The following is a 23,768-nucleotide window of genomic DNA, read 5'->3' as shown; positions in this document are numbered from 1 at the left end:
TACACAAATTAGCTTTCTAGAGCAGGACAAACTCCCTTACATTACTAAAGGTGTAGCTGGAATACTGTAATAATAATGATGACCATCAATAAAAACAAACAAAAAAAAACCAAAAAAAACCCAAAATAACAGGAAGAACAATCAGAGAACTCCAAGAGATTACAAAAAGTACATAATTTAGATGAGAAGATTTGCAAGCCATGGAAGCATATCAAGGAATTGGCTGTGTTTTCTTGGGTCATTAATAAGGTGAAGCCATTAACTCCAGTAGATTTAGTTACCAGGAAGTCCACATGTCAGGTTAACTATTATCCAGGATATTTTCAGAAAATGAGCTCTTTTAAGAGCAGACTTTTTTAGAAGTATGTATTAAATTTGAGAAAGATACATCTAGCAGAAGATACCTACATTTCAGTTTAGCCCTTGGGTGATTACATGGAATTGTTACAAGTCAACAGTAAGTGGTTTATAAAATGTAATTTTATTTAATGTTACTTTGCTGTTACAGAGGGCATAACATTTTCACAAGGCTTTTTTGGGACTACAATCAATGATTAGCAACACACAATAGTGGTCCAAACTCTCTAAGTAACAATCACTGGACAAACTTGACACCTTCTCACATGTGCACAAACCTGCATGGAAAAGTACTAAATTTTAGACTTGGACATGTGAACTTCAATTGGTTTTCCCATTCCAGTGTATTAAGAAATGACATGCACTTTAGTCTGCCAAAAAGCATTGCCTGTACTCCGGCAGTAACATGCTGCTTCTAATACATCATACTAAAGTGAATACCAGAACTACAAAGGCAGGAGTGTAAGTGAACTTTCACTGGGAAGGGATATCGACTTAAACAGCAGCAACTGAAGATTAAGAGAAGCCCCTGTTTTCGAACACACACGCTTCTGTATTACATGATACAAGAATCAACTCAATTTGTTTTTTCCCAAACTAGAAATGCTCAGCTTGATCTGGCCCAGTACTTCCATATTCCTACTGAAAAGGATACACAGTAGCATGTGAAAGTCAATTATGGAACGGAAACCCTGCAGAATAAGAAGGGAATGTGGAGAATTAAAAGCTATGTGGAACACTCTTTAGTTGCAATTAACTACATTTTCATATCTTACTGTAATACAAAACACAGTCAACTGGCAGGAACTGGTTCAGATTTGTTTTTAAATACCAGGTACACTTTAGTCCGCTACATAAGTGTTTGGAAGTTACTTATGTTTATATGAAATGAAGCTATTAATACTTTTCTACAGCAGTAACCGCACACCAGGAAGGCCAGGACAAACACAAATCAAGGAATGGAGTTTTCCCAAAGCTGCAGTGTGAAAAGACTATAAATTGATTTCCATACACATGGATGGGTTTTCTTTGCTATAGGAAATCCAAGTGGAGCTATAAGGAATGGAGACGTGTAAAAAGGTTTCTTGAGAAGGAAAGGGAGAATGATGCCCCACGTGCAGTTTAGTTTTCTGCACCTTCTGCAGCATCACATTCTTCTCCTGCACTGTCTGATGTCCATAACTAAAAGGAAAAGAAAAACAGTGTCAGCTTTCCAAAGCACAGCTTTAATTCCAAAAAGGGACGACTACTGACTGTCAGAAACAGTAATGTATTGGACTTAAAAGTACAGTCTACAAAGTACCAGTGCACTGGAGCTGTACAACCCTGGCTTACAGTGTGTGCTCAAAGAGGGGTAATTGGAAATAGTTCCTGTGCCCAGAGCACACCTAGCTATGCACCCCAGGTACTGGAGGCAGAGTAGTGTTCTGAACAGGTCCAGACTTTGTGCTTAATAGTGAGCTAGGTCATTGATCCCACACCACTCAACAAGTCTGAACACTCATTTCATGAGTAATATCAATTTCAAAAGCAGTGGTCTGAATCCTGAAAGTGAAGATTACCATTTTGGTTACTGAAGCTAAGCATTTTATAGTGCTAATAAAAGACATTCCTACCAAAGGAGTATTGCAAAATAACAGACATTGCTGGAATTTTAAATGAAGTGGATATCCTGAGGATATTCCCTAAAAAGTTGCCTTAGTTAGATATTTTAATAGAATTTAGTGGTTCCAATAGGCACTTTTCTTAAGCGGGTAGTCATTATAAAACATATGGAAGCATCAACTGTTTTTATTCTTAACACATTGAAATTCCGTATCTTTTCTTTTAAATGAAAACTGGGAAAACAAATAAAGCAAGTTGCACTGGAGGTACAACAGGGAAGTCCGAGCAAGAATCCCTGACAGACCACAGAATACTATATTTTGACTTCTCATCCATTACCTTGTACATGCTGAATACACCTTCTCCCCTCCACTGAAAAGGCCAACAAAGAATGAAAAACGTGCTTTCCTATCTAGATTACACAGCATGAAGATGGTGACATCATCTTAAACTACATTCAAACTGAGTTATGAAAAGGGACAGTAAGGTAAATAGCCCAACTCAGTGTTATGTTTTGCCCTATAGCTGAACAAGGGCTGTGTTTCATCACAAATTCAGTCTAAATAAGCAAATACATAGTTACGGAACCAGATAGCACATAAAAAGGCAACTTACTGTTAGGTTGTCTCTAAGCAACTGCATGATGAGAGTACTGTCTTTGTATGAGTCTTCGTTCAGTGTATCAAGTTCTGCAATAGCCTCGTCAAACGCCTAGAATGATTAAACCGTCTTTAGTCTATTAACTGATCATTAAGCAAACAGAAGCTAAACCTATCAGTAAAAAAAGGAACATGAGAAGTTAATGATCTGCGTTGCTGTTTGAAACAGAAGCATAATAATAAAGCCATAATAAAAGCTTGCTGTGTTGCTGAACATTTAAGTCATATTGTAAATACCTGCTTTTATCCCTTTAATCCCACTAACAAGGTGAGCTTGGAAATCAGATACATTAAATAGGATCATTTCCTGCATAAACTCTAGGAAATAATAATTCATATTATTTTAAGTATAAACTCTCTTCTACTGTCCCTGCAGGCATACAGAAGGAAAAAAGTCACTTACTGTCTTTGCCAGTGTGCAGGCAAGCTCAGGATTGTTGAGAATCTCATAATAAAATACAGAGAAGTTAAGAGCTAGACCCAAGCGAATCGGATGTGTTGGCTGCATCTCCTTCTTGCTGATATCAAATGCCTCCTGATAAGCTCCCTGTGAGTTTTCTATTGTTTCTGTTAAAAGAATGAGAAACATTAAGGGCTTCATTTATTTGTTTGGGGGGGGGGGGGGAATTGGGGTTTTTTAAAGATATTTAAAGTATTCCATTAGTAAGAGACTGAACAATCCTCCATAAGCCTGCTCTTAGTGAAACACTGCACTTACTTACTTTAATCAAGGTAATGATTGCAAATCCATTTTAAGTATAGCTGCCACACTGACAGAACACAGGGAGCAAATTAAGCTACTACAGAGCAAAGGTATTCAAGAGGCAGGTAAACACACAAAAGTTAGTCAATACAGACATCCAAGATGACTGTATCGCCTCAATGGCTTTTGATTCTTTAGGCATCAAAATAAAACCCAACCCAGAAGTGCATCACTTCTACAGAACATCTGCTTCGTTCTTTGCATAGGATGGATGTGCTTGTGCGTATTAAAAGTGGCTACTCTCTGCAGGGCCTTACTTCTTCTTGTAGAAGTTTGGAAGGCATGTACTCCATGTTCCTGAAAATCTGAAAGTCTGCCTCCAAAACCTGGGTGTAGACAGGTCAAGATAAAAAAATAACAAGGTTGTGCCCCAAATAACTGTGAGAAATACCATAAAAAAAAGGTTACCAGGCTAGAGTAAGTACTTCAAGAGTGCTACTCTTTCAAGTTCTCTTCTAATGGACAACCAGAGGTCCCTAACCATGCCTGCAGACTGGAAGGAGACTGCAGGAAAAGAAGTCCATTGTCATAAGTCAGAATACAGCTCTCTGAGGGAGATAATACCATAACTGCTCTAGAAAAGAGTCTGGTAAGTAAAACCTGTTAAATATTCAAAGGAGTCAAAACACAGACTTGGGTTTTTCAGATTCATGCTGCAATGAGTGCTAATGGACTATTAATTTATTGAGAATAGGTGGAAAAAAAGGCAAAAGAACTAACAGACAGAAAGCAAATTGGCTTATAAGTACATAAAATATATTTCAAGCTGAGAAAACTGATTGATTGGCTTGGCTTTGTAAATGAAGATTTTTTTAGGTGAGGCACAGCATGCACAGAACTGGCCCCACCCTTTACACCTAAGGCTTCAGGTGAGAAAATAAACAGATGCTTAGAAGCAGAACATCAGAAAAGCTTCAAATGAAACTCCTAGATGCTTGCGAGAAGTCGAGCACAGAATGTATGCACAGTAAGACACATAAGTTCTAACTTCCCAGCAAAACACCAAGATCTGATAATAAGGTTATCAATCAGTGCCTCTTCCACAGTTAAGTACCCCTGTCAGCATGCGTATCACTTTAAACAGTCTTTTTAGCCAAGATAAGCTGGGATTTCTCTGCTCAGACAAGTCCATAGATTTGTAACTGCTGCTAGAGACAAAGCATGAATCAGATTATCTTTGTGAAAGCTAAAGATAAGTTGTCTCTGCTCCAGCTGGACCTGCTGTGGTCATTCGAATCAGGCAAAGGGTTAAGAATTTCTGAATGCAACTTGTAAATGCAAAGATTTTTCTTCCATTTTGTATATTTTCATCTCTCAACTGCTCCTAAAATACAAGGAGGCTAACAAAGCCTTTATTGAAACAACAATCAGCCCTGTCCTCCCACTTTGCAATTCAATTGGTTTAAACCAGCTAGCACTGCCAGATGCCAACCATGCCCAGCCCAAAGGGACAGTCACTTCAGCCTCATCCTGCTCTTAACAGACCATATACTTTGTGTCACGGCATCACTCCAGGGCTAGTTTTAGTTTAGTTATGTAGAAACATATCACTAGCTTGTGCCATACCAAGAGTTTAAAATCACAACAGCATCTGGGCACCTTGCAAGACAGTTCTAATACATCCTCTGAACAGAGTTAAAATCCTTTCCAGAAGAGCTTCCTGAGGTACTCAGAACCACCTAACTTCTAGGAATGTTCTGCATTCTCAGGATGCCCAGAACGAAGTGACAGTACCAACTGTGAAGTTTTCCAGGCCTTTTCTGCTGGATCCAAAAGAGCAAACTAAAATTACAAGCACAGTGTTATCACTGTGAACATCAAGCATTTCAGAATGCAGCTCACAATTCTTTGGGTAGTGTACTGACCTAGTAATTTTGTTGCTTCTTTATAGGCTAAGGTGACTACAATGAAGGCTGCCTCACACTGAAATGATTAAAACTAACAGATTAACAGGACTCCATCAAGGAGTTAAAAATGTTGGAGAGCTCTGTTTACTCTTCCTCACCAACTTTATTTTAGTAAAGAAATACAAACAAAATCAAATATGTTAGCAGACCTTCACCTAAATTATTTTCCAGAAGCTCTGAACAAGCATTATAGAACAACTATCCAGAAATTTAGGGTAGAAGACAGACACACCACCTAAAACTCCCTGACACACTGTGCTCAAAGTCTATTCTGAATTTAACTCTGTCTCTATAAACACTGAAGATTTCCAACTGAAACATAGTTGTTCCCACTCAGCTAACTCAAGTGAATTCACAATACAATATTGGCATATGGACTTCATTTACTGTTCCCTCACCCATGGTCCAAAACTGACATTGATCAGCTTTTAAAGACCCAAAGACCACGAGGTACTTACGTTTTCTGTCATCACCACAGGCAACTTCAGCAAGGTATCGGAAGTAGTCTCCCTTCATCTTCAGGTAGAATACCTTGCTCTCTGGATTAGTTGCATTAGCTATTAAATATTTGTCCAGCAGCTCCTGAAAGAACAACAACAAAAAGACATTGACATATTGCGTACACCCTTGCAACCAAGTTCAATCTATTTTATTTCTCTCCACAAAGTTTGTCTGGACCCGAATGCTTGGTACAAAGGAAAAATCAGTTTAAAGGGTATTTTACATAGATGCACACTTATTTAAACAAACTGTGTTAAGGTACAAAGCTGGAGGCTACATTAACAAGATCAACCATCCGATCAGACTGCATAAAAAGTAACAAGTAAAGGTTTACTAATGATAGTTTCAGGACCAGGTTTAGTTTCAAAATGTGCACTTCTATTTTCACAAACATTGTTGCAAATGAGTAAGCTCTCACAGGAAAAATGAAACATTATGCAGAAAGTTTCAAAGCTATTTATAAATAACTTATCCCCTCTTCACAGGAAAAAGTAAGAAAAACAACTCAATTGTTTTTCATATAGACTGCGTTCATTAGACTTGTGATAAGGAATCTCCAGCCCACCTACCAGAGACAGACAAGGCTTTGAACCTGTCTAGACAGAAGGAAGCCTCACTAAACTGTACCAGCTCTTTGTAAGGCTGTAAAGCAACGCTGGCTCCAGCGTAGCAAGCAAGGAGGCATCCTTCCTGCCTGCCCTGCTGCTCCCAGGAATGGGCAGAATTATACAGTGCCCCCAAGAACACCCTGAGCTGCTGCTAACATCACTCCCCCTGCTCACAGCTCCCCTACCCAATAACAGGACAGGGAAGGTTTACAAGCCTCCATCAAGAGGAGGTAAGTCTCTCTGCAAGGCCTCCTAGCCCTTCCAAAATAGGGGTGAAGGTGAAGGACAGAAGAGGCACAGGATTTTCTCTCAGCAAAGGGGGTACTTCAGAGAACGGACAAGGAGGAAAGCAGCTTCTGACTGACCTCCATGTCCCTCAGCCACAGTGATTTTACCCAACACATTACCACAACCGACCTATGTTCTCCGGAGTTGACAAAAAGCTCCAAAATAGACTCAAGGAAACCCTGCAATATTGAGAGCAACTTTAAGAATTTAAGTGATAAAGATCTACATTCAATTACTTGGAAAATAAACAGGTCATAAAAGCAGCAGAAAGTTTCCACAAAACTTGCAAACTGTGGCTAGTTGAGATTTTTGTTACAGAATATATATCCAAATTCATGAAGCGCCTACAATGAAAGCATTTAAGGAACTGTAAACTTCCAGGCCAAAACCCCTCAGCATTTTAATTAGCAACTGTAGCACTATAATTAAAATGAGCTAATTTTAGACACCAACCTACTCCGTATGCATACCACTGCACCATTATTGCTTCCTTTAATAATCAACAGTAGCAGAGCAATCCAGCTCAAAGTGTTTACTCATTCCAAGCCCACCGGAGGGGCTGACAGTTATTTTAAACCAACACTTGTATCAGGGTACTTGCAACCAGGTGAAAAAAGGACTTTTGACTCCACAGACAGGGTGCTTACCATGGATGTAATACTGCACAGCTCCATAGACAAGCTCCCTTCAGAGATCCCCCTTACCCAAGGCATAAAGAAACAGTAGAGTTACGAGTGCTCTTATTACCACCCTAGAGAAAGCAGCAGGAGGGCAAGATGATACAGAGCCCGACATACCTATCCACTTACCAAATCAGAAACAGACATTTTTAGGACTTTCTGTAAATCTACTAAGCCACTGCCAAAGATTAAACACGGGCTAATATGGCCCAAGGCTAAGCAGGGAATTTGTGTAACAGTTTAATACAGTGATGTAGGCAAGGGCTTGAGCAAGTGTATGAAATGGTACACCTTCCTGTGTTATGGAAAACACAGCAAAACCGTAGATTTGTTTTGAAACAAGAGTTAAGACATAGTAGGCAGATGGGTAATACAACCCCGTATTAATACTGTTATTTTGCATGAGTCATTCCCATATTAGAATGAGTTATTTCCACCCTACAGGTTTCTGCAATGAGAAAAACTTCAGAGTTTGGATCAATGTTTTTCGGATGCTTTTCTCCTATGACAGACGTCAACAGCAGCCGTAGAAGGACAACACTACCCAACCAGTTTCAAAGTCTCAGAGATAACAATGCAGGAACCTCAATTTTAACAGAGAGACTTGATTTTACAAGAAACTGCCCTGAATGATGAAAGTCAACATGTAGGACACCTACATGAGAAAAGGTTCTTTAAATCAGTCAAGACCAAAGAGTAACTGTCAGCTTCTAAAGGCCATCGTAAGACTGCATTAAACAGCAGAGATGTGATTTATGCATGTGCTCACATTCGATGTGAGAAACTATGCCACAAGCTAAGGAGCACTGACCAGAAAACCAAGAAAGATATGTTGTATGGGATTTAAAACCAGGTATTTGACAAAACTGTATCTCTGTTTTTTCTTTTAAATGCCAAAATAGAACTTTTCCAAATGTTACAACTACATCAATAGGGGAACAAACAAGCGTTTTTCTTTTATGCCTTCCAAAACCTAAAGATTTATTGTAAACTTAGCACACAAACAGTATTACTGGTCTTATTACAAAATTCAGGCTTTGGAGGTAGCTTTAGCAGTAAAGTCCCATGTGTAACTGATGTGGTTATGATTTCAACATACTAGGACCCTGGAATCTAGTGTATACTAAATTCTTACAGGAGAGCTTTAGCGTGTCCGATTTAAGCCGAGTCTCAAACCTACATTATTCCCTAGAGCATTAAGACCCACTTTTTTTCCTTTTTTTTTTTTTTTGGTCAGATGGGGTAGGCCACACACTTCTTCCAGAAGCATGAGTGATTTTGCCAAGGCCTCAACCTTACTGCAAGAACATGGTGTTGCATCCTCTGTGTAAGTGCATCTTCAAAGGGCTGCCTCCACTCTGCAGGCTTGAAATCCAGTGGTTCTGTGCAGATTTCTGAGAAACTCTGGGAAACAAGTGGATGCTGGGAGTGAACTGTAGCTTTACAAACAGCAAAGAGTGGGTTGCAAACACTGCTTTGTTTCCTAGGCACTCCTCAGCTGGAGGAGCTGAACTGCCCTGTCAGCAGCTCCCACTCCTATATCTCAGGGGCCTCCTAATCCTTACCAGAGCACATGGTAAGGGAGAGATCTGTGTGTGTCAGCTCAGGTGAAACACATTCATGCTGGACTTTATGTATCTGGTTTTGGTTCCATTTAGAACTATTAAAAAAATACCTCATTTATGAATCACATAGAACAGAATACAAACAGACTTTGAGTAAAACTATTCATTTATCCATCTGGATGTTATCTTTCAAATCAATAATGTATTTGGTATACTTAGTAAGCCATTCATGTCAGGGTATCATCATAATTTCCTGGAAGGTACCTTACCCTCCTGCTAATGGACAAAATGTTGGTGAGGCAGCAATAGCAGACAGCACAATAATGATTTACTTTAAACTGTTATGAGTCATTAGTAGTCATGAAAACTCAACATTTCCTACATCTATTCTCTGTCTTTCCCCACTTGGGCTTTTCTGCCTTTCCATCAGACATCCATCAGCCAAGGAACCCTCACTTTAAACATCAACTGAAAGTAGGTAAAATGCATACAGGAAGCCTGAGCAGTGAAGCAGAGCTCAGCCAAACTTAAGATTTATTATGCTATATTTTACCTAAAGAGAGACAGGCACTGCCACAGGTACAATTTGTGAAGTCAGCCAATACAGCAGACTGCCATTCATGTTCATACACAGCAAACGTGCCCACCCCTTTTCTTTTTTTTTGGGGGTAGGGGTGGTAAGAAAAAAGTTATATATCAAAATACAGTTGCCACCATCATCAAGAACTGTGACTGTGCTTATCACTAAACCAGGTTAAACCAAGACCTGTACAACCAGCAATTACTCGCCCTGCAATGTCAAAGATGCTTCAGACACTGCCATGAAAAGCCACGCATGATGTTTGAGCTGCTCTTGGGTGACTCTCAAGCAGTAATCAAACACTAGGAATCAAATGCAGATCAAGCCAGACCCTTCCTGCCCTGGTGCAGCTACATTAAGACAGGTTTATACTGTGGCAGTTTGTGACTGGTATCTGCTACTTCCCCCACATAGATATATTATTCTCAAGAGGCTGGTCCTGAGGTAGTTGGATTTCCCACCTCACTGCTCATTTTTTCTTCTCAATTTATTTCTACCTTCACAGTATGCTAACACTCGTGACATCCTTACAGCATCATATTCTCATATATGGTGCTCTTTTCCTCTTCTACAGAAAGCAGGCTTATTTATTTATCTATTAAAGAGGTGGCAGCAACAAAGGGCTACCAGTCCCTGGAAAAGATGCACCAGTGCCTGAAGGAACCATGGGGAGTGGGCTGGGAGCTAGTGGCAATTCACTTCTTCCCCCTTTAAAGCTGGAATGACTATTTTTTATTTTTCGCTCCATTAGCAAACTTACTGCTTTACATGCCAAGAGAAGTTACATTTCGATTGCCTTTCTGGATCCTTCTCCAGTTCTACTTTTGTTCCTTCCCAACTGAGTAACTGTCCTTTCTTAGTCTCTTTTCCCCTCTGCTTAAGTAGGAACAAGGGCTGAACATGCGGCTGTAGTATCAGTGTACAGCAATTAATCTCAGCCAGAAATACTGTTTAATTCATCTGCTCTCATCCCTTCCCCATCATTTCAGCTTTATGAAAAGCAAGCCCTGAAGCAATATGCCAGGCATATCTTCCTTGAAGTGCCTGATACAAAGAAGCTCCCTGAAGACACAGCTCCTTCATAATTGTTTGTGTATGCTTCCAGCCAGCCTCTCCCTACACATCCCCTGCAGTTCATGGACCAGTCCCATTCCTTGTAAGCATTCTGTTACCTGTTTTCAAGACAACCCCTTCTTTTAAAAGCTGACATCAAAACAGAAAGTCCCACCAACCTCCCTCATCTCAGCCTATTTTAAAAGGCAAGCCTGATTGAGACGTCAAGTTCAAGCAGGGTACACCAAACACCTTCTGGACAATTTAACTATGTGGTAGGTTCAAGTGGCAGAGAAATACCACCGATATCTGATCTGTGCTGTTCTCTCTTCCCACGTGTTCAGCTACAAAGAATCTTCACAGCAAAGATGAAGTACAGAAAACATCTTGCATACCAAGCTGGCCTTTGAGCTACCTTCAGCACTTGTGCCATTTAGAATTGGACTTCAATAAGAAAAGCAAATATACAAGTTTCTGCACATATTGCAATATCATTAGCTAACAGAAATATTCTTCACACTTATCTGCTCTAGATCAAGGAGGAACATGAACCAGGTCAGCTCACAGATTATCTACTGATCACAAGTAGTTTAAGGTCAATTTTCAAAGCAAGCTAAATATACCATGTGCCTAGGTACAGCCAGAAGTTCCCAATACGTTAAACTGAAGTAACTCAAAATATTTACAATGCAACCATCAGTCAGGTGTCAACACCTATGACATGTTTAGGTCACATCACCAGCATCAAGTTATTTAATGTTATTCTATTAAAAGACTGATCTACATTGCCATATGCATTTCTCAGCAACAGTACAGTGATACTTTTGCTCCACCAGAAGGAAAAAACCTCAGCGTAAAAGCAACCACCATTAAGCAGAAACGCCCTCCAAAATACAAAACTGGTTAAGCTGCTGTCTGATCTTTAGCAAGGAGGAGTGTGCTGATGGTAGAACCTGCTGCCACAGTTTTGTGACTAAAGTCAATATAAAGTTTGATTTTCCAAGTCAGCCTGTTTCAAGAATATTGTATCAGCAACATTCGTGAGCTTAATGTCCATATATATCTTACTTTAATTTGTTGAAACACCTTGTTCCAACACCATCTTCCATCATTCAGGCATATGATTTTAAATGCCATTCTCCAAAAGCAAACTCCGTAACAGTTTGTGGGAAGTAATTTGTATTTGCAGGTTTTAGTAATTTAAGACAAAGTCCTCTGCTGGGCTTTAACCCATATAGCACAAAAAGCATCCAGATAGAAGAAAATGTAATAGTATTAATCTTTCCTGATACAAGAACTAACCAATATCAATGCATACAGTATAAGAAAAAAAAATAATTTCTCCTCATCCACTGATGGGAAAAGTTCAGTGATATGGGGGAGCTAAAATAAAACCAAATCAGCTAGAACTTCAAATCAGCTGCTCAGAAAATCTCTGCTGTCCAAGCTCTCCTCAGACCTCCCAGCAGAGGAGGTGCTACTACTCTGTAGGGTACCAGTTTTCACAGGTCTTACAGAGACTAGACTGAATTTTATTACCTTTTCGTAGGTGGTCCCTCCCTTCCTGAGACGACATTGAATGTTCCCTATTTTAAACTTTTAAGTGCTTTCGGGGTTTTGTTGGGGTTTGTGTATGTGTGTGTGCGCGCGCGCATGCTTTTTGTGGTTCTTCTAAGGAAGACTGAAGTTAGCACCAGAACAGACATTACATGGGTGACAGCAAGTAGCTCTGATTACTTAACATTGTACTTGCCTAGAACAGCATACACTTATTGGCCAAATCCCAGAGAACCAAATGGTCACATGCAAGTGAAGAAACTGTTTCAAAATAAACCTATTTTGTGACAAGGATCCTTAAGAATAATGCAGATGCACTGAATATATGTCAACACTTTCTTATTTAGCAGGTTAACTCACACAGATTCAGCATCACAGTCCCATCTAGAAGATAAGCAGCTTGCATCTAACAGGAACACTATGCAGTGTGTGACACCACATACATTCAGCCACAGAAAATACCTGGAAAAATTCTTCAGTCTCAAGTATTTCTGAAGGTCCAGCTCCACCATGAGGAAAATCACCTACAAGTAGCATACAGGGAAATGGTTTCCAACTTAACTGCAGTCAAGAAGTAAAGCTAAGAAGTTGGTGAGGCAGCTCAGAGCAATATATTCCCTTAATATAACTGTTAAATGTGAATTCAAACACATTAAAAGTTCCACAGTGTTTGACAGCACAGAGGATCAGTGCAGGCTCAGACCTTTCAATAAGGCTTCTACTCACAAGTGATTGCCTGTTTTAATAGTCTAGTAAATTGTTTCAAAGACTTTTCAACTACTTCAAGTATAATCAGTCATTACAAAGTCCACAGTATGACTCACTGCAACCTAGGTGTGTTTTAACATTCAGCAGTTGTTTTCTTAACAGGAAAGGGACAGTCCCCTGCTGCAACAGAAAGATCACTTTCAAAAGTGTAATTCAGCAGAAGTTCTTTCTCCTTCTGGATTCAAACTTTATGTATCATCTCCTTTTGGGAGAGCTTTAAATAGTTTTCATACAGACCTCTTAAGACCGCTAGCAGTTCAGTTTATCTATTGAGGAAAATACATGTATGCCTTTCCAGTAATAGCATGGCCTTAAGATGACCTGACAAGGCACTGCTGAGAGACAAACATACCTGGCATGGAAACGGAGAGGATGACCTAATTCATCTTTTCCATTTGGTTCTGAGTTTTGTCTACATAGTTTTAAAAACTGGCAGTCAATCTTTAGGACTGGCCCTGAATGAAGTATCTGGAATCCCACTTAACAGATGCATTGGAAGCCTGAGCTGCAGCATGTCTGCCTACACCATTTCCACCTGGGGTTGAGATTAATTTCACTTAGAAGTTACGTTCACTGCTAACATTTCCCCTAAACCAAGAAGTTAGAAAGTTCTGTGGTCCTCAAAGAACTATGTAAGCCAGGAACTATAAGTGTGTGGAATGCAAGTTCTCCTTTCTCTATGGATATTCATCAGACAAAAATCAACCTAGTGAAAGTCAAAGAATTATTCAAGTTTTTATGGCAGAACCTAGAGGTTTTCCAGTTCTCCTGCAAAATGTAGAAATGAGTCTTTTAAAAAAAAAAAGTCATACCTTTTTCAATAATTACAGTCTTTTCCTGAAGTAACGGCCATACAACACAGCCAAAAGGTTTCAGGAAGATTTTCTTTTTATCACATTTACCTCAATTTGATTGTAACATTCTTCTGTGATTGCATTTTCCGTATTTCTAATTCATAAAAATACTTCAAGTGTTATGCCCCTCTCAGTAAACATGCATTACCAGCAGCAAATCCTTCTCTTCAGAATCCTGACTACCTAAAAGTTTCTTTCAGCATCTTCCATTTGTGATCTTTCCTGATATGATAGAATCAAACAAAAAAGATTGAATTTGCATTTAAAAATATTTATATGCTCTGCAGCTCCAAAAGCCCTGAATGTACAATTAAGTGACTGACCAAGACATATCTAGACTTAACAATACTCAAAATGAACAACAGTGTGTAAGATTCATGCGGGCTTAAGGTATGTTGCCCTTGTGCAAATGTTTATTTTTAGAGCCAGAAAACATCAAAATTCATGACAATAAATACACTCTGGAGGGCCTAGAAGTGTTACTTGCTTCACTTCTGCTCTCCATTTCAAAGCCCCAGAGGCTTGTGAACACTGAAATCCAGAAAGATAACGGCTTTAAATTGAGAGAGTAGATTTAGATTAGACATTAGGAAGAAATTCTTTACTGTGAGGGTGCTGAGGCCCTGACACAGAGAAGCTTGGCTGCCCCATCCCTGGGAGTGTTCAAGGATGGGGCTTGGAGCAAGTTGCTCTAGTGGAAGGTGTCACTACCTGCAGCAGGGGGTTGGAACTGGATGATCTTTAAGGTCCCTTCCAAGCCAAACAATTCTATGATAACAAAACAGATCACTGCTTAGTGCAGCTGCAAGAGCCTTCTGCATTGTCCAACTTCACCTCTAAAGAAACCCAGCAATGTAATATTTCACTCAGTGTATTAGGAGTGTGCCAGTAATTTGTTATTTTCCAAATGAGACAACCTACAACAATGAAGTGTAACCTTTAAGTCGCAAAAACTATAAGCCAACATTTCAGATAGCCTCATTATAACCATTTCTCACAGCAAGTGAACCTTGACTTTCTTACTAAGGCCCTGCTACCTACTTCCATTTAAAATGATTTCTGCTTACAAGAATTTTGCAAAATGTGTTCATCTTCAGAACAGAACTTCCTGAAGAAGTTTTATCCAGGAAATAAGAGGCTGTCAATCTGGTAAGCATGTACATAGTGTATTCAGAAAATTTATTACTGGAGATAAGGGAATGCTTTCTGTTTCCGGAGCTTAACATGACTCCTACGTCCAATTACTTCAGTGGATAGATCGTATACACTAAAGGACAGAATAAAGATTAGCAGAGCAAGGAATAAACCCTTATCATTAGGAACTGGTAAATCAAACCCTCGATTCCTTTAACAAACTAAGAGAAAAGCACAAGTAAAATCAACTAATTCAGGACTTTCTAGTTCATAGGTCTTTACATCTGATGGTTTCATGGGTGCACAGAACCACAAAATGTGAAACTCAGCACTTACATTATTTTTACTGCCTCTCATGTCTAAACGGCCATTTCACATTAACTGCTACTGCAGTATGCAGAGAGAATTAGCAAATTACAAGCTTACAAGTCAGCTGTATGCTCAGCTGGTGCATTCTGATGTTGGTTCTGACATCCTGGGAAGCAGAAAGGATGAAGAGGAAGCTGTAAACATCAGGCCAACGAACTTAGTAGAGCTCTATGGAGTAAGTACCAAAAACGCAGTGATCAAGAACAGTCTTACTTACCTTACCTAGTTAGTTTGTGATAAAATTAGCTTCAATTTTATGCAGGTACAAAACCACTCAAACAGAAATGGCAAATGACATCTAAAGGCACTAGGCCCATTGTTCTCAAAGACCAAAATCATAAAACTAAAAGAGGGCAAGACCTACACAAATAAGAGCATGCTGATTAATCAAGAACTCACCTTCATCTATCAAACTTATAAAAAAAAGAATATCCATGCACTTTTACCTGCCCTCCCCCTGCCATTTTCCTCACCACCTTCCTCTGAAAATCAGGTATCCCCCATTACTAGAAAAAGAGTATCAAGCTTCTGTGCCCATACTGGTAAATCTAATACTTTAATACTGGCAAAGGTATAGTACAAAGCTTTAACAGCCTTGATAACAATCAGGCTACTTAATCTTCAGTTTGCTGTCATTAAATAATGGGTTTCACTGGAGACAGATGAGGCTTTGGCTGCCCCATTCTCAACAGCTGGTCACCTGTATCAGTATAAATATTTCCTATTTTCAAGGACTCTACATCCTGCCTCTCACAGGATGTAACATTCAGGGCAGGCTTTTCAGAGCTGTTAGGAGCTACGGCTGCACAAGTGCAATTCTCTGGTGGCCACTTCTTGAATTTTTAAGAACAGACAAGCCACTGATCTTCAGTTTTTTCTTTTACTACAGACATAAGTTAACCCTACTCTCACCTTTCCCTCAAGATGGAGATATCCACACAAACTAAAACAATGACCTAAACTCACACTAGTACCTTCTGAAAAAGGAAGTGACACTGCACACACAGGTAACTTAATGGCACAAGTTTTCAGAACCTCAGAGAGATTACCTTGCTGCCATTCATCTTGTATCCTCCACTAGCTTGCTTGTAATATTCTAGAAATTCAGTATCCAGTTGCAGGGGGAGGGGGCAGCAAGCAACGACTGCATGGGATGGAGGCCTCAGCTACCATGAGAATTCCTAGAACTATTTTTAGTTAGGCTTTAACAGTTTTCAGTCGCTTCAAGAACATCAGTGGATTCTAGACTTCGGTTCTCCAAGTGTCAGTCCTTTCTTAGAAACAGATTCAGTTTTCCTTGCACAGAAGCGCAGTATTCCAGCAGAAGATTCTAATGAAGGGCAAAAGCTCATGTAAGAGAAGGTACAACTATGAGTAAGTCAAGTTCAGATAATGAATTTAAGGTTTAAGCATATTAAACTACAAGAGATTCATGCATTAAGTTCCACAATTCTTATCATAAATGTGTTGGTGTTTGCTAAAAGTTGTGCTAAGAACACAAAGGAGAATCAACTCTCTCCCCACGTATTACCCTTCTTCTAAATGAAGACTGTTATTCCAAATTAAAACATTCATTTTACATTCACTCCACAATTCTGGATTTGCCAAGAAATAACATTCCCAATCTAAAGTCTGGCTCTGACTCATGAAGTAGCTAGTCCTTTTAGTCAGTTACTGAAAAAGGATGAGCCAATAGCATTTGCTTTAATTTACAGAAGGAAAAAAGGTAATACCTGAAACACTGTCCCAACCACTACTGGGACACCTAATTCAAGTAAAAAAGTAATATTAAGTGATTAGTATGCCCAACCCTCAGAAGAAAACTATATCCTACATAGTTCCCAGTGTCAAAGACTGTAATACCCTCTTACTCAGATGCTATTTTCACCTCTGCACTTTTGTCACTGGAGAAGAGAAGGCTGTGTGGAGACCTCATAGCAGCCTTCCAGTATCTGAAGGGGGGCTACAGGGATGCTGGGGATGGACTACTCATCAGGGACTGTAGTGACAGGACAAGGGTAATAGGTTCAAACTTAAACAGGGGAAGTTTAGATTGGATATAAGGAAGAAATTCTTTACAGTTAGGGTGGTGAGGAATGGGCTGCCCAGGGAAGCTGTAAATGCTCCATTCCTGGCAGTGTTCAAGGCCAGGTTGGACAGAGCCTCGGGTGGCATGGTTTAGTGGGAGGTGTCCTTGCCCATGGCCGGGGGGCTGAAACTAGATGATCTTAAGGTCCTTTCCAACCCTAATTATTCTGTGATTCTATTTCCGTATAAAGTCTGGCCATTCACTGAAAATAGAAAAGCAGAGAGAAAGGATTCGCAAGATAGGAAACTCTAGTAAATTGTTTATATAGCAGCATTAAGCCGATATTTACAGAATCTTCCAAATTTCTGCATGAATAATCATCATCATCAAGATTTCACTTTTCTGCAGGCCAAAGGTAACAGTAGGGAAGAAACAGTGCTATAATCAAAGCTTATTCACCACCTGACATCAGATATTAAGCTGACAGAGGAATCTTATTTGCTGATGCAAGAAAATGCCGACTTCATTTTCAATGAAGCTATGAAGTTGTGCTGCTGAAGATATCCAATTTGAACATCATCCTCCAGTACGGGGATTTCTGTTTTGTTCATTTTTAACCAAGTAACTTTACAACTAGATCTACAAAATGGATAAAAATCAGAAGTGGTCATAGATTTCTACCTTTGTTTTTATTAGGTTTTATTGTTTCTTAATTATGCAAAGCAGAAGTAAGTAAGGACACTGCAACCCTGGGGTGGGGGAAGGAAGGAAGGAAATAACAAAGGAAGAGAGAGCTGGCAAGAGCAACACACTAATTCATGCTTTCAGCAGTTAACACTGCAATCTCACAGAAGATCAGACATTTACAAGCATCTTCTCAACCTTAAGACAGTAAAAACTGAAGACACTAGATGTCTCTAAAGAATGAATCTTGAATGCAACATGAGTTATTGCTCTGAAAAGAGACTGAGGCTCTCAGAAATCTCAGCAGTTCTATCTGCACCTCCAGAGAAGTCTCAATTCAAAAGTTACTTTTTTTGAAAATCTGATGTCACTAAACAGTGGGTATACATACAATAAAGCATTGGTCTTACATTCCACATTCCACCTTCAAAGTTCCACGCTATTTCACTATGTGGAAGTTACTGCTGCACCCATACCGTCTACATTACCAATCATCCCTGTCTTGAAGTCACTCAGAATATAAAAAAACATGAACTTTGTGCTCAGAGAGTATCTGAAACAACATAGCTCAACTTCACCTTGAAAAAAAAAAATTTAAGTTGCCAACCTGTTTCTTTATTCAGGGACAAAAGTTTCAAGAACAGTTTTGACTAGGCTTCATAAGGGATGACTCAACATTAATTTTCTACATTACAAAGGAATTAATCAATCGAGAGACTTCATAAAACCTCCTAGTGTACCTTTCACATAAAACATTTGTGCAAGTTGTTTGACAAAGTCCTACCACTTCTTCATTAAAAAGCCACTCTCACCTGAAAGACCAGTCATAAAATTAAGAGTTAAAAAGGGTTTAGATCACATCTACTCCTATTTGCAAGATAGGCAGTTAAAGCAATGCCTTCACTGCTTGGCATGAGATGGAACATCTTACTGTGACCACTGATATTGGTTGTAAGTTAATTAAATAATTAGCAAGTTTTATTTTTATTTATCTATGTATATCTATATGTAGATATCTCAACATAATTTTTGATGGTTGTATTCTAGTGGTTATTAAATTTAAGCTCCTTATCAACCAGTGCCCTAGACCAATGCTTTATCTAATTGGCTTGAGACATTCTTGATGGAAAAAAGAGCAACTGTAGATCCAGCATTGTTGCTGCCTTTTCCACCAAAAATTAGCAGTATTTTGTAACGTTAGAATATTTCCAAATGAAGCAGATACACTTCCTTTTCAAAAGGTGTGCCATACCAGTAATAAAAGCCTTTTGAAAAAACTGTTAGCAGTATGACTAACAGCAGTCACACTCCACCCCACACATCCACCCTTGCTAAATCCAAATACTCCAGATGACAAGCAACCTTTCCATACTACTTGCCAGCAGTTGTTTCAGATTAGCTTCCTTCCTAGAGTTAAAGACCCACCTCTGAGATTCAGCTTAAAGAGATCTAAGAACGTTACGAGCACTTACTATGGCATTAGTAAAGGAAAAAAAAACTGTAATTTGAAGGAGGAGGAGTCATAACTCCCTTGCAGCTCAGCTTTGGGAAACCCATCCTTTGTAGTGCCTGCACATTGTGAGTTCCAACTTCTTGGATGCTGACTCATGGATCATAGAAGCGCTAGATGGAGGAGGAAAGGGAAAGAAGCTGAACAGAATGTAACTTGCACATGTCCCTCAAAGGAAGAATAAAAGTCAGAAGGCTTGCAGTAGACAGGCTGACATCTGCTCCTACCAAAGGAAGGCACATCTTTGCCAGCAGGGCAGAACAGGAAAAGCATGCACAGTTGCAGGTTTTGGTCTTCACTACTTCCTGTAGCCTTCCAGGTGAGAAGGGAAGGAAAGAGTTGCCAACCAGGTCATTGCTGAGAACAGAGAAAGACATGAATGCAGGGGGAAACCCAGCTAGCACAGGAAGAGCTTGCTTTCCCTCCATCAGAGGCTTGTGTTAGCACGGTTACCAGACTGCCTGCTGTCCACCATTTGATGCGCCTGGAATAATTTCAGTATAGACACTGCATGAAATGGCTCACTACCTTTATCATTCAGAGGCACTCAGTCTCCCTATGGAAGCACCAGCTCCTGGTAGCAGAATGCTGGCATCTGGTCACACAGGTTCTAGTGAAACCAGTCACAGGAATCAGTAGTTGGTGCCCTACACAAGTCACATCATTTTCACAACGGTGAAAGTTTTACAACTTAACTATGCCTGTAACTGGAGAAACTCTTTGGAAGACACAGAACTCTGAAATGTGTTAAGGAATTAACTCAACTGATTGATTAAGCTAATAAACATCCAAATTATTTTTGAGCAAAGGTAACTCATTTTGACTGTTTTAGAAAAAATCCCCAAAACCTATTCAGCAGCATGCAAGGAAGAATATTTTCAGCACAATGCAAAGAAATTCTCCCTTGTATGTGAGGATCCAGAAGGCTTCATAAAGAAAAAAAAAAAATCAGTTACTTCCAAACCAATCAGCTTTATATTCAGGTCTCCTAAACTAATCTAGGATACGTTCACCTCAAAATTGTTTAATTACTTATAGACCTGCTTCTTCCTGTTCTTAGTTAGCAATAGCAGACACTAGACAAAAGTAATGAGGAAGAGCAAATAAACCACTGAAGATTATCTGCCACACAGTTACTACTGCATTACACGCATGTAGCTTCCCGCAGCCACAACTCTCGTCACATGGAATAGGGTCCAGCAGCCTCCACACTGCTGACAAGTCTCTTCAGCTGCCACTACAGCGCAGTAGTTTCGTTACCGATAGCATCTGGAATTCTGCTGCTTGTACAGAAATGTATTCCTGGGCTTTGATGCATGCCTGGGGTGTCATGCCAGTTTTCACACCTCAGTTTTACATTATTCCATAATTACTGCAAATGCATCTTAAAGATTCCCCTGAGGAGTCAGCTTGAATCTGACAAAGCCAACTTCCACATTTCTTTATTTCCTATCTTCAACATGGATGTTTTACTTCATAAAAACACATTTTTGTCAAAAAGATCCTCAAAACATGTCTTAAATACCCCTTGATAGTCTTTTGCTTCACAAGATGTAAACAAAATGCACACCAAGTTTAAATGCTTTTAACAGGTTACTAGCTCTGAAGAAATAAAGTGGTTTTCTCACTTTCTTTTCAGCTTACCTTACAAACAGATCAGCTTAAAAACCACAACACAAATAGGCATGAGGCTAAATTCTTTGTAATTATCTAGTGCAATACTATATATGGATCACTCCAGCCAAAAACGTATTCTAAAAGCACACTCAAAATTGAGTGTGTATCTCAGATAACTCTATACATCTAGGGCTACAGTGTTGAGCAGATGATCTTCCTCCTCACAGAAACCCACATAATGACTGCAGAAATTACTGCACAGACTTCCCCTACCCCAGCATACTTCACACAATGTTCCCCAGTCAAGATCCCAGTCTTATTCGCCAGTACAGCAGAACACATGAATACTGTATTTCTTTATCCTAAAAATAAACAGAAGAAAAAAGGAAGTCCCCACTCACCAGCACAGTGGTGCAGATGGACCTGAGCTCAGACTCCACCTTCTCCCGATAGTCTTTGATAAGTTGCATCTTCTTGTCACTGGTGTCTGTCTTCTGCTCAATGCTAGAGATGACCCTCCAGGCAGAGCGTCGACCCCCCACTACGTTCTTGTAGGCCACTGAGAGCAGGTTGCGCTCCTCATTGGACAGCTCAGCACCTTGCTCAGTTACTGCCTTCATGCAGGTTGCCATATCATCATAGCGCTCAGCCTGCTCAGCCAGCTTGGCTTTCTGGATCAACTCGGTCTTATCCATGGTGGCTGGCAGTGGGGCAAGAGCAGTAGAGTAGCAAAAGCAGGAGAAGCTGGGGACGTCACACTACCAACACGAGAATGCACCTCAAAACCTGCAGAAAAGAAGATGGTAACCATGGCGCTAGGATGTCCACTACAGAGCACAATCCTATGCCACGCCTCGCAAACACCAAGGATCACAGTGAGCCTTGCCTCCCCTTCCCCATCTCAAGTGCTTCTTGTGGAAAGATGGACTACAGCAACCTGCCCTTCCATGCAGGGCTACGGGGAAAGGCGCTAGTCTCAAGGGTCCACCCCTAGGGAAACCACGACCTAGAAACCCAACTGGGGAGGCACACTCAGCGCTAGCCAAGGGACAGCATCCTAAAGACCAAGCACTGGAAATAGCTATTTTTCCATCAGGGCGGACTTTTGTCTTCACCCTGCTTTTCTTCCTTGCCTTCTAACACGAACCTGAAGAAGGAAACCCCGCCACCCTCGTCGCCTCGCCCAAAGCCCCGTGTGACACAACCCCTGCAGGTGAGAGCTGAAGAAAGGAGGACGCTAAAGGCGAGAAAAGAGGGAAAGAAATAAATAATGAGGGAGACGGGCTCGTCCCTGGGGAGGCAAGGAAGGGGTTAAAACCCAACGGGCAGGCAGAGCGGGGCCTGGATCCGCCTCCCTCGGGCACCCGCGCTCTGCGGGGCGAGCGCGGCCAGGGGAGCTCGGAGCGGCCGGGGCGGGGCGGCGGGGCCAGGCTGCTTCGCCTCCTGGCGGTGGGGCGCGGCGGGTCCTGGCCTCCCGCATCCCCCCGGTGGGAGCAGGCCTAACTCCAGCCCGGGACGGCGGCTCTCAGCGGCGGGGGAGCCCGGCGGAGTGGCAGTGGGTGGGGTCTCGGTCCCGACGAGGGCGGGGGCCAGGGGCGGCCGCGTCCCCATGGACGGAGGGGGGCAGCGGGGACGGAGGGTGGCCGGCGCGGCCTCCCGCTGCGGCAGGGCGGAAAGAGGAAGCCGGCGGCCCCGCTGGGTGCGAAATGGCGGCTCTGGCTAGCTGCGCCTCCCGTTCCCTGAGGCCGCCGAGAGCTCCACGCCGCGATCACAAAATGGAGGACGCGGCGGCAGGCAGCGGCAGAGCGGGGCCCGCACCCGCCGCCAGGCCGCGGCACGGCGCTCACCTGGTTCCGCTTCGCTAGGCCGGGCCGCGGGCGCCACCCGATCGGCTGCCTCGCTCGGGGCTGTGGCGGAGAGAAAGAACCGCTCCCGTCTCCGGCGAGAGCCAGCGCTAAAGGGCGTTGGCACAGGCAAGCCTACCCGCTGTTCAACCCGCGCCCACGCGGCCAATCGCAGCCTTGTCTGCGGGCCTGGCCCTGCCCCCTCGCGCCCTGACAGCCAATCCAAGCAGAGCGCGCCGCCGCGGGGGCGAGCGCAGGCAGGGCACAAGCTCGGTTGGCCCGTGGGCTGCGGCTGGGGCCACGGGGTTTCCTCCAATTAGATCCAGGGTGAGATGACGTCACTGTCGCCATGGTGATGCTGCTACAACCCCCCCCATCCCAGCCTCTCCTCCGCCGTCCCCCTTTCCCCTTCCCTGGCCGCCGGGGCCCGATCGCGGCCCAGGGAGCAGCGGGTGCCGGCCGGCACCGGTGCTGCGAGGGGGCGAGGCGGGAAGAGAGGCAGGGAGCTCCCGGCGGGAGGCACCGGCCGAGGCGGTGCCCGCGTCGGCCGCGGGGCGAGGGCTCTGCTGGCGGGCAGAGGAGAGAGACGGGACGAGGCGGCCCCGCTACACACCCAGGCGGTCCTTCGGCGCCCGAGCGGGCAGCTGTCAATACTCCGCCTGCCCCCCCGGCCCGCCTCTCACGTTAGCTCCCGCAGGAGCGGGACAGCTACCCCTGAGGTGGCTTGGGCAGGGCAGGGCGGGGCGGGGCGGGAGGAGCCGGTATGGCCGGCGGCTGCCGGTGGGCTCTTCCGGAGCGGGCAGAGTCCGCCTGCCCGCGGCAGGGAGGAGGGCGCT

The 23,768-nt window shown here is 42.1% G+C and overlaps 1 protein-coding gene across 1 annotated transcript; it reads right to left on the bottom strand.

The window, feature by feature from the left end:
• Positions 1 to 462: 462 nt before the first annotated feature.
• Positions 463 to 23,094, bottom strand: YWHAQ (tyrosine 3-monooxygenase/tryptophan 5-monooxygenase activation protein theta). The gene is made up of 6 exons (XM_062634528.1): positions 22,936 to 23,094; positions 21,490 to 21,874; positions 5,750 to 5,873; positions 3,025 to 3,188; positions 2,578 to 2,673; positions 463 to 1,539 (listed from the first exon to the last, which is right to left on the bottom strand). The coding sequence occupies exons 2-6, from the start codon at positions 21,781 to 21,783 to the stop codon at positions 1,480 to 1,482; spliced, it is 738 nt and encodes a 245-aa protein (XP_062490512.1). The 5' UTR covers positions 21,784 to 21,874; positions 22,936 to 23,094; the 3' UTR covers positions 463 to 1,479.
• Between the last annotated feature and the right edge of the window lie 674 nt (positions 23,095 to 23,768).

This window comes from Pezoporus occidentalis, unplaced genomic scaffold (assembly GCF_034315485.1).
Source record: "Pezoporus occidentalis ecotype Australia unplaced genomic scaffold, CSIRO_AGI_Poc_V1 ctg43, whole genome shotgun sequence".
Lineage (NCBI taxonomy): Eukaryota > Metazoa > Chordata > Aves > Psittaciformes > Psittacidae > Pezoporus > Pezoporus occidentalis.
Note: the sequence above shows the minus strand (reverse complement) of the source record. Positions and strands in the feature narration are given on the sequence as shown.